Below are 13,138 nucleotides of genomic sequence, written 5' to 3' on the forward strand. Positions count from 1 at the left end.
AACAACTGTTGCTGCTCTGGAGACATCTTATTCTTTCTAAGTATTATCCGTCTGTTTCTTACCCTTTGGAAGATTTTTGAGCTTCTGCTAGGTAATTCTAATATGAGCTCCTTTACACCTCTCTTTCTCTAGAATGACTTAGTCAAGCTGTTGCAAAAAGATATAGCTGTTAAGCTAGCTACATCCTAACAACCTTGGACAGGTGCAGTGGATTTCTTTTTTTTTAACTGCAGAAATAAAATTCCATCTTGCTGAATACCATATGTCTGATTTTCAGGCTTCCTGGGAACACTAGAACGAAAATAGGCTTCATAACATTTGACAGCACAATCCATTTCTACAGCCTTCAGGAAGGTCTCTCTCAACCTCAAATGCTTATAGTTTCAGATATAGAAGGTATGCAGGAATTTCTGTGATTAGTATCTATTAATAACTACTGATTTTTGACACTGTTTTAAAAATATATGTGCTAGGAGTTTGTAGATCACATCACTAGTCTCACTAGTAATGGTTTTAGAAGTAGCGTATGTCTGGAATCTTTTATGAAGCCCCAATATCTGAGCAATGCTGCATTTTTTTTTAATAATTTATTTATTTATTTATTTAACTCTCGTAGATGTAATGTTCAGGACTTGAAATGCGAAGTCAGTCTTCCTSACTTTTTATCTAATCTGTACAATTATCTAGACTTCTGTTTTGATACCAATTGAAATACTGATCCTCAGTAAAAGTCTGTAGCTTCTGTAGTGAATGATGCTTAGTGCTTGTTCTTCCTAGTTTCAAGTCACCTTTCACTAATATTGAACCAGAGTAGAATGAATTTGGGAAGATCTTCCCTATGTCTTTTTTTTTTACATACTTCATTATCCTCTTGATTTTTATTCTAAAATAATATTCTAACCACAGCTATGTTTAGGGATAGGAGAAGGGGGGGGGGGGAACACCCACATATTCTGTGCTTGAATGGGTTTACACATTGCTGGTATACCTTTTCAATGGGGGTAGCATTCAGCAAATACAATTGGGGAAAGCCTGATGTGATTTTTTTTAAAAGTAACTTGAACACGTTTTTGTTTTTCCAGATGTATTTATACCAATGCCAGAAAACTTATTAGTAAATTTAAATGAAAACAGAGAGGTAAGAATTGTCTTCAGTAACATGTGACATTCATGTAATATTTTTGATAATTTGTGGATTACTTAATGGTCTTTAATACCTGTGGTTYAATTGCCAGGTTTGTAGTGGAAAAAAATAGATGTCTTAGTTTATCTATCACTGTAAAACTGTCTTTTTTCAGGTTGGTAAATGTTGACTTGAGCAAGGGCTTTTTATTTTCTACTTTAACATCAGATGTACTAATACATGTATATGTATGTTGAACAATCAGCTTTATAAAGAAGAAAGCTCCTGACTTGACTCACAATATTTTTRTGTTCTTAATTGTAGCTAATTCAAGATCTACTGAAGACCCTGCCACAGATGTTTACCAAGTCCTTGGAAACCCAGAGTGCTCTGGGGCCTGCATTACAGGCTGCCTTTAAACTAATGTCCCCAACTGGTGGTAGAATCTCTGTCTTCCAGACACAGCTCCCATCTGTGGGAATGGGAGCACTAAAATCACGAGAAGAACCAAACCAAAGAGCAACTGCAAAGGTTAGAAAAGGAAAAGATTAAAAAGATTGATKTCTCTGTTCTAGAAATGTATTTGGCTCTGGAACTGCCTGTTTTAGGTGAACTTTGTGGTTGTCTTGTTCAGCTCACCTKCCTTTATTATATAGTAGAAAGGTGAAAAAAAAAATAAAAAAAAACACTGTAAACTCAGATTAATGATCTGATTTTTTTGTTTGTTTGTTGTTAAAAACAAACAGAGATGTCATCACTGAAATCAGTGAGGGAGAATCAATCATTAGTGTCCCTGAAAATGGGCACTGTTTGAATTGCTACTCCGTTGTGTTAACAGGACATACATCTGATGCCATCGACTGATTTTTACAAGAAGTTAGCCTTGGACTGCTCAGGGCAGCAGGTTGCAGTAGATTTATTTCTTCTTAGCGGGCAGTATTCTGACTTGGCTTCTTTAGGTAAGTCATATAAAGCCACTGTAAACTTTTACAYGTTTGACAAATGTATAGAACCTATATTAACATTGGTACCTCATTTGAATATATGTAGTGTGCCAAAATGTGAATTCATCCTTGATGAGCAGAGACACCGTGAACAGAATGTAATCTTTCAGTATTTCCTGATTTAGCATAACTATTTTCATATTTTCTCTTATTCAGTGAGTTGGGAGATGCTTGTGATCCTGGTATAAGCTCCTGGAAATATTTTTCTTTTCTACCTTTTAGCCATCAGTGTGAATATCTTTAGAGTAAGCTTCAATAGTGTTTTAATCATTTTTCTTTCAATTTAAATAACCTTTTGAGTGACATAGCATCTGTGCTTTCTTCAGACCAAGGGAAAAAACAATTCACACCTGATACAGTGTATTTTTGTTTTGTTTTTTATAGTAATTTCATCTGTATTGCTATATGCARAACTAACTATGTAATAGAGGTATTTGCAGATGTGAAGAGTTTAATGCTTAAAGAGAATATTGGATTCACTAATAAAACTAGTATATTTAAAGACTGCAGCAGCAACTCTTTGCACTCTGCCAATGTATGTTGTTTCTGTTTCAGGCTGTATATCAAGGTATTCTGCAGGTAGTGTCTATTACTACCAGTCATACCATCATAAACACAACCCTGTCCAGGTGGAGAAATTACAAAAGGAGCTCAAACGATATTTAACTAGAAAGATTGGTTTTGAGGCTGTCATGCGGATAAGATGCACCAAAGGTTTGAACACTTTTTCTTGTTATTTGAAAACATTTCGAAGTATTTTGGCTTTATGTAAGCTTAAATGGTTAAAAGAAAAGTATTAGCAAAGTAAAATGCGGTACAAGGAATCAAATCATTTTTAAAAACTATACTTGGCACTTTAAATGCAGTACCTTTACTGATATCAACAGTGGTTAAAACTGCAAATTTTGTTGGATGATTCTTTCAACAAGGGACTTYATGGTAGTCTGGAGACTTACCATTACTCTGCATTGATTTGGCTTTTGAATTCCTGGTTTCTGCTAGACTTTGTGGATTCTACAGAATAGTTATGTATTTAGGATATTTACCTTTCATGAAAATGCTTTATTTCATTGAGCAGAATCTTAATATTCTGATGCATAGCTATGTAACAATGATTGCAGATGTGCAAATGGTGTCTGTAGTTCACATTTGACTATAAAAATAATTAGTTTTTTATCCTTGTAGGTCTTTCCATTCATACCTTCCATGGGAACTTCTTTGTGCGATCTACAGACTTGTTGTCATTGCCTAACGTGAACCCAGATGCAGGATATGCTGTGCAAATGTCRGTAGAAGAGAGTCTTACTGACATGCAAGTTGTTTCTTTTCAGTCAGCCCTGCTTTACACATCCAGCAAAGGTAAGATGTGTAGTTAGCATTAGCTATAATAATGGTATGGTATATAGATAAGCATTTTGTCTATGTTTATAAGCTACAGTTCAGTTATAACTACACTAATATTTTTTTATCTAATACCAAGATCAGACCTGTGATGTGTTGCTGCATGTATTTGATGTTATTGCTTCTTTCAAATCAAAAGGTTTCTTGGGAACCTTACTCTGGTAGGCTTAATCTGGAAACTGAAAACTAAGTAATTAACAGCTACTSTAAACAGTCTGGTTCACCATTTGCTTGATAAATCAAATTAAATCTTAATTTTTTTGCTTGTTTAGTCAAACACTGATCAACTGTTTTGTTAATGAAGAAGTTATCCAAGTAATTCCAATACTTAGGCATAGCAAAAGTTGAATATGCTGTGGCATTTCCTGTATCGCTTCATAAAARGAAAGTAGAGTTTGGAGGCTGCAATTTTCTTTTCTTGTAGGTGAAAGAAGAATTCGTGTCCACACTATGTGCTTACCTGTTGTAACAACGCTGAGTGATGTTTATCTGGGGGCAGATGTACAAGCTATCATGGGACTGTTGGCCAATATGGGTAAGCAKGATCAGAGCTTGTTGTTAGGGATTTTGCACTTGCATACACAAAGCTTTTGAGTAGTTGCCCTCTGGGAAATCGTATTAGAAGGAAAAGTTCTCCTCTTCAAATAAGGCTTTGGCGCTTTTTGATTCTTGTCTTAGGTAATGTATCAGTATGACCGTATGTTGTCAACTTGATTTATGATCTTAATCTGGTACATCATCATGCTTTTGGTGGCTAACATAGCAGACTGGGCCCTTGGCTTGTTTTTTGAATCATTTTTCTTACGTTGCTCTGTAACATAGTAAGTTATAAACATATGTTTGCATGTGTCTTAAAATGAGAAAGTTAACATATGTGACTGTATTCCCACCAAAGAAAGAAAAGCCACTTAATCTTCATACTCTACTCCTAGCTGTGGATCGGTCTGTTTCTGCTAGCCTGAGTGATGCTCGGGATGCCTTGGTCAACGCAGTGATAGACTCTTTATCTGCTTACCGTTCTTCAGTCCTAAGTATTCAACAACCTGGTCTCATGGCCCCCAGTTCACTACGACTCTTCCCTCTTTATGTACTGGCACTCTTAAAGCAGGTGAGAATTAAAAGGAAGCCATGCAAGAGGATGATTGTGTTTGGCATGTCAGCATGAAGTAAAACAGTATTTCTCTGAGGTGCAGAATAGCATCTATCATCTCAATTCTGAGTCTTGTAAAAATGCTGAAAGAGAAGTTGCTTGATTTAGATTGTTTAATAAAAAAGCCTGCCTTTCTGCTGCTTGCTATTAGGATATTGAGATGTTTCACAAATTTGGGAATGGTTCTTTCATAAACAGTTCTCAGGAGATAACAATTTCATTTCTGTGCACACTARAACTTGGTAACTGAAAGGTCACTGTACAACAAAGCCTATCTAATTGTCTTAGGCCTGAGCAGATAATATATGTTTTGGTGACAGATTGTGACTGTGCATTTTTATGTGGGGCCTGTCATTTGATGAAAAAGGAAGGGACTTAGAAGACTTTATGAAGCAAATGTRTCAGAGTAATATAAAGGGCTTCTGCTCTTGCCTGTAAAGGAAAGCAGTATGGGATAGTGAAAATGTTTAGAACTAAACTACAGTAGCCTGTTTAAGAGCAAAAGGATAAATGGTGCAATCAGGGGAGTAGGAGAACATTAAAGATACTGTGTAACTATTCTAGAGAATGTGAAAGGTAATGGAAGAACGTTTTTCAGGAATCTAGTATTTGTATGTTTCTAGCAATATCCATCTGCACAATAGTTCAGAATGGATTAAAAGATCTAGCTTGCTGGCAAAGATAYAGTGTTTGGCTGTTCTTGCAAAAGGTTTAAAGCATTTCCCAATCTTTTGTGATGCTTAAAAAATTGAAGAAAGGGCTTTTGGTAAATATCTTTTGACTGTGGACTCTCCTCAACCAATACTACAAATCAGCGCTCTCTCTCTTTTTTTTTTTAACCTCTTGTATTAACAAGCATGCTGCTTCCTAGCTTGCTCTCGCTGAGGTTTGACCTTCATGTAGAAGACCACGCAAGCATTTAACCCAGTCGGGGGGGGGGCTCTGTTTCAGTTACAGCTCAGTTTTTAGTCTCAGCAAGCTAAGGACTTGCAGTTATTGGAATTGCAGGTTATTGCAAGTCCAGATCCCATAAGATTCTACACATTGAAGCCAATAGAAAAGTGTTCCAAAACTTTAAATTTTATCAAGTAGTGTTTTTTGAGGTTTATGTTAGAAAAGATAGATTTTAAGATGTTTTCATCTCAATTGTAGTGATTGCTAGAAAGGATTACCAATAGTTTACCAAGGTCATGGCTGGTTGCAGAACCAGATATGGGAATAATGGGACTTACATGCAAATAGTATATGAAACATGCTAAGGAAAATTATGGAGAAGTAAAATAGCAATGGTAAAGCACCGTATTTTGAGATAATTTTTACGGCTGCACTCTGACTTGTAAGTAAATTGGTAATAAAACAGGTGGTGTGTTAAACTATCTTTYGAATGCAATTCAAAACTTTCTTTTAACTGACAAATTAAAACATTTGATTATTTGCAGAAAGCATTCCAAACTGGTACAAATACACGTTTAGATGAACGCATTTTTACCATGTGTCAAGTTAAGAACCAGCCCCTTGTTTACCTCATGCTAATGACTCATCCCAACCTGTACAGAGTTGATAATCTCACAGATGAGGTGAGTTTTCATGTTACTGCATGGTTTGCTTGTGTTTGGTTCCACAGATGTGTATAATGTGAAAATTTCTGTTTAAAAACTTCACAAAAGTTTTCCACATTAAAGGTAGGTAGCTAACATTTCCTCGTTTGTATCTCTCCATTTGGTACACTTCTGCATTTTGTTCTTTGGGATTGGACTGATGAATTTGGTAGTGAAGATATGGTCTAGCAGTGGATGGACGAGGAACGGTTTTTCAGCTTATTTCACTTTTGCTTTGTACTGTTGTCTTATGCTATAAATCACATGCAGTTAAAGACAGTATTATAATAGAGATGTTTTACCTTTTAATCTCTCTATAGTTCTCTTATTTTAAAGTGTCAAAGTAATTTTGTGAACAGTGTGAGAATGATTATAGAAAAGCTTGAATAATTCTAGAAATCACAACTTTTGTAGATAACAGATCTGATATTCAAGTTCTAGAACTGGTTAATAAAGATAAACTTGATGCTTCTAGTACACATCTCTAAATAAAATTTTCAGATGTCTAATGGTAGGCTATGTACTTGAAATAAAACTTGAACCTAATTGAAGGAAAAGTATTCAGTTTCAGTATTCAATATACTGTATCTTGCTCTTATTTTAGCCTTCTGTTCTTATGCCTGGTTACATGCATTAAGATGTGAACTGTGGGGTTTTTCTTYTTCTTTTTTCCCYTTAGGGAGCTCTTAACATAAATGATAAAACCATACCACAGCCACCCATTCTCCAACTGTCTGTGGAAAAGTTGAGTAGGGATGGTGCTTATCTYATGGATGCTGGCTCTGTAAGTTGTATGGTGGTGAAAAAAATTGTGTGACAGATTCTTGCTGATCACTCAAAATGTGTATTTTCAGAAGAYTACTAAGATGTAGTTTTACATTGTTTAATGTTGTCTTTGTTGGATATCTTTCAGGTAATGTTTCTGTGGATTGGAAAGAACTGTGGGCAGAACTTTATCAGCCAAGTACTTGGAGTTCCAAATTATGGCTCAGTACCACAAAATATGGTACGTGCTTGTTTTTTGTATATCAATCATGCAGTGCAGCCAGAATAGTTATCTTCACTAGAATTAAAATACCACTATTCAAATATTGGCTTTCTAGGTATGGTTCACTATAAATCCAGTTTCAGGAAAAAAAAATTCTGTAGCTCTCCAGGCTAAAACTTTAATCTAGACCTTGCTCTGAAAGCACACTAAGAAGAGGCTGATGATGATTAAATTTCTCAGAGCTGTGGGGRAAGCCTGAGAATACTTGGGGATAGGTAGCACAGCAGATTAATGGGAAAGTCCCTTCAGCTTCTGCRGTAATACAGGTGTTGATCACAGCTCAGTTGTCACCATTCTGACAGCCAACTGCTGCTACTAGTTCAATGCATTGGACAGTCTCAAGCCTTTAAAGGAAACTAGAGTGAAACTATTCATCACAGACCTCATCTGTCTGAAGTTTCTTTATACCTGACTAGGATAGAGCTTAACTCATAGTTAGTGTCCTACTTATTATTCCTCTGAAAAAAAATCTTGTCTATATTAATAGTATTCTTTGCCTCTTAGACACATCTCCCAGAACTTGAAACTGCAGAATCCATGAGAACAATAGCTTTCATCTCTTGGCTGAGAGAACAGAGACCCTTCTTTCCTATACTGTATATAATAAAGTAAGTGTTGTGTTGTTTCCTTTTAACAGTCTCTGCTTCTTCAGGGACCTCTTACAATGTAYTTTTGGATATTAATTAACCCACTTTCTTCATACAAATTTTAAGTGGTCCATGCTGTGAACTAAGAGATTTAGCAACAGATACGACTTGTTGTCAGTATCTCCAATTAGTCTTAATCTGTAGAAGTTCTAAATGTCACAGAACAATCTTTAGTCAATGACAGATAAATGAAGTAAACACTGATAAGCGTATTGGTTGGGTTTAATCACAAGGGCTATCTGAGATCCTGTCTTCGTATGTCCTTAGGCAGCTTTTGAAGCATCTTGCAACTGACCTGTAACTTTTTAACAGCACTGCACTGTAGATTTTGGTGAATTTTTATTTCATTCGAACACTTACTTTCTTTTTGAAGGGATGACAGTCCATTGAAATCAAGCTTCCTGCAAAATATGATTGAAGACAGAACAGAATCAGCCTTATCCTACTATGAGTTCCTCCTACATATACAGCAGCAAGTGAATAAATGAAACGCTAGCCTTTGGTTCACTTGCTTAAGGAAAGATTTTGTGGTAAAGAACACTTGTGCTTGTAATATCTTCATTCAATCTGTGGCCTGAGGCAGTTGATGAGAAGTTCTCACTGTGATTTCAACAAACTAAAGCAAATAAAGGACCACATCTGAAAATCAAATGTGCAACTACGTAATATTTTACCTTAAAAAAATCAAAATATTGGAACTGGTTGAGCACCTTTAATTTGCTGCAAATTATGTTTTTACTGTAAGTAATTGCAGCATGAAGTACATTTACAAAGGCAATATTGAAAAGGTGAAATACATTTTGTAAAATAAAGAGTTCTTTGTTGTTCAAAATGTATATTTCTGTAACTCTTGGCTTTTTTTTTTTTTTTGCTGCTAGATATAAAAACTTCACAGTACTGCCTATGATTTGCAGGGAAATTCTTTATTCAGTGCATCTAGTGAAGAGAATCAGAGCATCTTAATGTTCAACTTAAAATAGCAATGAAACAACTATTCATTGTGAAATGAACAAATACTTTATGAAACTTAAAATCTAGGGTTTAGAATGGATTATGACTAATAGGACTAAAGGTAAGCTTATATCAGATGGCTGAATTTGTTAAAGGTTTTAAACACATCAGTATTATAACTGAAAATAGGAGTGGGGAGGAGCAGGCCTTGTATGGGATATATTTTAAAAGTTAGTAGCTGAGTCAGCAGCAAAAGTAGATTGAGGTGGGTGGCAAGCTTTATTTTTCCTCAGTAAAATGAACAGAGTTTTAATTTTAGTTTGTAACYAGTGTGGGAGGGCAAGAACAAGGAAGGTCATCCTGGATTTTTTTTTTTAATGTTCACTAGACTTTTGGCTCTTGTTTACATTAACTGAATGTTATGCCCCTAAAACTTAGTGCATTTGTGAAATGAGGTTTTATGACAGCACTTAATGTTTTGAAACAATGTTGAATATTTGACACTTTAAATTGGAAAAGAATTTTTTTCCCCAAAGACAAAAATGTTGTATTTGGAGAATTGTTTATAGTTTGAGGCACRCTTTAAGTTCTCCAAAGTCCTTTTTTCTGCAGCTATGTAATGAGCCTAGGTCCAAAGCCAGTATGCACCGAATAAGAGCTTTAAATGTACTCTCAGATCCCTGCCAGTGCTACAGACAGAAGTTGACATTGGACTTAAGTGAAAATTTTTGTACAAAAATATTTAGAGCATTTCATAAAAGTGTATTGATAACTGTTCTATTTTGGAGATTAAGCTATCGTTGATAGCTAGCAACATAAAGAGTACTTAGTTAAGGTATTGTATCTGTATGCCTGTGAAAGAGCTTCATATGGAAAAATCATGTTTTGCATTTAGTTTAATGGTGATGAACTTAATTATAGGTCTTGCAAAATCCACTTGCTGGGACAAGTATGTACTGTGATTAGGGTAGGTAACCTGTGTAGGTTTTGATACAAATGTCACAGGACCTGACGGCATCATCGTTTGCTACCACTTCGAGCTCTAGCTATACTTGATTGTCAGGAGTTGCCTTACTTGAGGGGAGATGTGTCTTTGGAGAAACAGCTCTTACCACTTGAGCACAAGATGCTGAAGTTCAGAGCAAAGACTAAAACTGCATGAAGAGATTATTCTAGAACAAATTTAAGCTCCTCTGGCTGCTGTCTCTGTAATAAATGGGAATATATTTACTTGGACAACTTTTCGAAGAATTGCACACTTTCTAGCTAAGGAGATTTTAAGTTTGCTAGTCTAACCTTTTCCAGTGGGAAGGGTCTTTTTCATCTGAATCATAAAGGAAAACTACGCGTTTGCATAGGTTATCATTTAAAACTTCTGTTTTGGGGCATATTGTCACTTAGACGCAGGAAACCATTCTTGTGTCTAACAGCGCATCCAAAATTTGTTTCTTGCTATGGCTATATTTTACCATTATATTCCTCAAAAATTATTTAAGAAAAAAATGTCGGAGGTGGCTTCATTACTTTATGTACACTAGGCTAACGGCTATGGATGTCAGTCTGTGTGGCAATTAACAACTTTGAATAAGGATCCCTAAGTTTTGCAGAGAAAAACATAAACAAGAATCAGAGAAACTATCTTGAGTTGAATGCTTCTCTTTACCTTGGGAGAAACTCTGTATTGAACTTTGTTAGTTTATTCACTTGTAGTGGGAAAAGTCTGCTAGTTCAACCCGTGTTACTGTAAGGGCAACGCAAGACAGATGAACGTGTAAACTATCTATGATGTGTCCTTTTCCTAACCAACAACTGAACAGTGAGGATACTGAAGATGAACTATAAAAATTGCCAAGAGTTGCCCTGATACTTAGATCTCAGTACGACAACTCTACCACTGCAAATGTACTCTATTTTTCTAGTTGAAGATTTTTTTAACTATATCTGTATTTGACACATTAATGTTCAGCCAACATTGTTACCATCTATTTTACTTTGCTTTCATTATCTTTTTTAATTTAATATATTTGAGTCTGAGTTCGTATAGACTGTTTTGCAATAATTAGAATGATTCACATTTATTTAGAATTAATTTCTTACCAGAATTTAATCAATGATTGCAGAATGGCTGTTATATAAGGGACCATTAAATGTGATTTTAAGGTTCTGCTACTATTATGGATGTAATCCTTACAGTAAATTTAATTTTGTAAAGTAGTGTATAATATTGTAATATTAAATTTTTGTTTTCTGAACTCAGACATTTGATCTTCAGTATGGAGTTATAAATTTTCCCCCTTCTGAATTTGAGACAGGATTTACTTGTCCTCCTTTTTACAGTTTGTAATTTTCACTGTTTTATTCCTGTAAAAAGTCATTTGTAACACATGCAAATGCTTATTTTATCTGTGCTAATTTATCAGATTTGGCTACTCAATAAAATTAATTGAAAGAACTCATGAAAGTCCATCAGTCCTTTCTTACTAATAAAAATAGGTACCCTCTTTGATCATCAAGATAAGTAACGTGCCAGAAAGTGTAAGTTCTATTTTTTTAGCTAAAACTTAATATTTAAATGAAACAATCTGAGAGGGAGCTTCAGGGAAATTAGTTCCAGTTGTCTCAAACTTTCCTTTTGTTACTATTTTTTTGTCCCTCCAGAGCATCCTGGTCACTCAGTGTCATTATTCAGCCCTACCTGGGGGCTGTTCTTTCAGTAAGCCTACCCTGGTGCAGTACTCCTCGGTATGGCACCCTGCCATCTGGTCTGAAGGTGGTCTCGAGCAAGCTTGGTGTTTGGAATGAATTTAGCCTGTCTTCAGCAGTGTTCCCAAGTTGGTAATTAATTTTATTATTAGGTAATTTTATATCTTCACTTAGCAGCCTACTTTTTCAACACCTTCCTTTTTGTACAACTCATTCCATCTTATTTTTATATATTTTTTTTAAGAGCTCCCATGGCTACTGCTTCTGGTTCATAATATATTACAGTTAATGCATGAGCTTGGTATTTGACCTCTCTGTGTAACAGTCTTTRGATACAGAATTTTTCAAGTTCTCTAAATCGTGTAGTATCTTAGAAATATTCTTGATTTGGAATTGTCAGCACTTTTTCCCCCCATATACACGAAAATCTTTGTTTCAATGCTGCTAAATTTCAAGACTCTGGCCGCAGCTCACTGGGTCCAGCACGCAGCCATCCTAGAAGTCGTTAAAAGTCTAAGGATACGGATCGAGAAGCTGAGTGCTGCTTCCAGCTGGAGTGTCTGTGCTGAGCCTGCGAGTTCTGGAGGTRACTAGGTTGAAGTATTGATGTATCGCTGCCTTCACATTTTGGTTTAGCTTTCTTAGTTTTGACAATACTGTGCATGTTAGCTATAAGAATATTTGACTAAAGSAGGATACTGTGGGCCAGTTTGATCACTTTTTGTCACACAAGTAGAGGTGCGGTGGAATGTTCTTATGCCAATTCTATCTTGATAGACCCCAGGAGGTTGTTTTTATAACTTTATGGTAGTTCTGGACTCCTTGACGGTCTCTTTCCTCCTGTTCTTGGTATGTACATTCAGTCCCTTCAGCTGCTGCTTGCAGTTAACAGCAAGGCGGTGACAGTACATGAGTGTGTTTACTGGAAATAAGCTCCTCAAATCGTATCTGTGCAGCACAGTATCCTCCTACATGGAGCCTGCTCACTAGCACTCCMCTATAAGCATCTTCTCTCCTCACTGGGGCGTAGCCAGGCGTGACAAAAACGGCCCTGGGCAGCGCCTGGGGCTCCCGCCCGCAGGGAACGCCCGCGCACGGGCTGCCTTACAGCGCTGAACGCTGACCTGTGCTCGCAAACCTCCCCGCCTGCTCCTGCTGCGCAGCCGCAATTTGAGGCTAGGGCCCCGTTTCCCGTCCCAGGCCGGGCCTGGCGCGGCTCTGCTCCGTAACCGAGCCCCTCCGAGCCCCGGGCCGCCGGCACCGCGCAGCGCCCTCACGCAGCCGCCTCCCGCCCCGGAGGCCGTCGGCAACCGTCGCCGCTTCCCCCGCCGCTCCGTCATTTCCGAGGCCGCAGCGGCCATCTTCAGTGTGGGCGCCGTAACGGCACAAGGCGGAGCGACGCCGCGAGTGAAGGGCGCTCCCCGCGCTTCTCCTGCCCCTACGCAAGATGGCGGCGCTGGCTTCAGCGGCCGGAGGCGGGCGGCGGCGTCTGCGCGCTAGGGCGGGGCGGCGC

The 13,138-nt window shown here is 37.2% G+C and overlaps 1 protein-coding gene across 1 annotated transcript in view; it reads left to right on the forward strand.

Annotated features, from left to right (window-relative positions):
- Positions 1 to 11,374, forward strand: part of SEC24A (SEC24 homolog A, COPII component) — a 29,798-nt gene extending 18,424 nt beyond the window's left edge. Inside the window, exons 13-25 of the mRNA XM_085312671.1 lie at positions 278 to 396; positions 1,083 to 1,138; positions 1,448 to 1,654; positions 1,962 to 2,082; positions 2,683 to 2,841; positions 3,313 to 3,486; positions 3,953 to 4,063; positions 4,461 to 4,636; positions 6,118 to 6,255; positions 6,956 to 7,060; positions 7,190 to 7,282; positions 7,829 to 7,932; positions 8,345 to 11,374. Of these exons, the coding sequence (XP_085168797.1) occupies positions 278 to 396; positions 1,083 to 1,138; positions 1,448 to 1,654; positions 1,962 to 2,082; positions 2,683 to 2,841; positions 3,313 to 3,486; positions 3,953 to 4,063; positions 4,461 to 4,636; positions 6,118 to 6,255; positions 6,956 to 7,060; positions 7,190 to 7,282; positions 7,829 to 7,932; positions 8,345 to 8,459 (1,678 nt within the window). The 3' untranslated portion in view covers positions 8,460 to 11,374. The remainder of the gene's footprint in view (positions 1 to 277; positions 397 to 1,082; positions 1,139 to 1,447; positions 1,655 to 1,961; positions 2,083 to 2,682; positions 2,842 to 3,312; positions 3,487 to 3,952; positions 4,064 to 4,460; positions 4,637 to 6,117; positions 6,256 to 6,955; positions 7,061 to 7,189; positions 7,283 to 7,828; positions 7,933 to 8,344) is intronic.
- Positions 11,375 to 13,138: the final 1,764 nt, after the last annotated feature.

The sequence above is a fragment of the Rhea americana genome, unplaced genomic scaffold (assembly GCF_003343005.1).
Source record: "Rhea americana isolate MKP2758 unplaced genomic scaffold, rheAme1 scaffold_37, whole genome shotgun sequence".
NCBI classification, from domain to species: Eukaryota; Metazoa; Chordata; class Aves; order Rheiformes; family Rheidae; genus Rhea; species Rhea americana.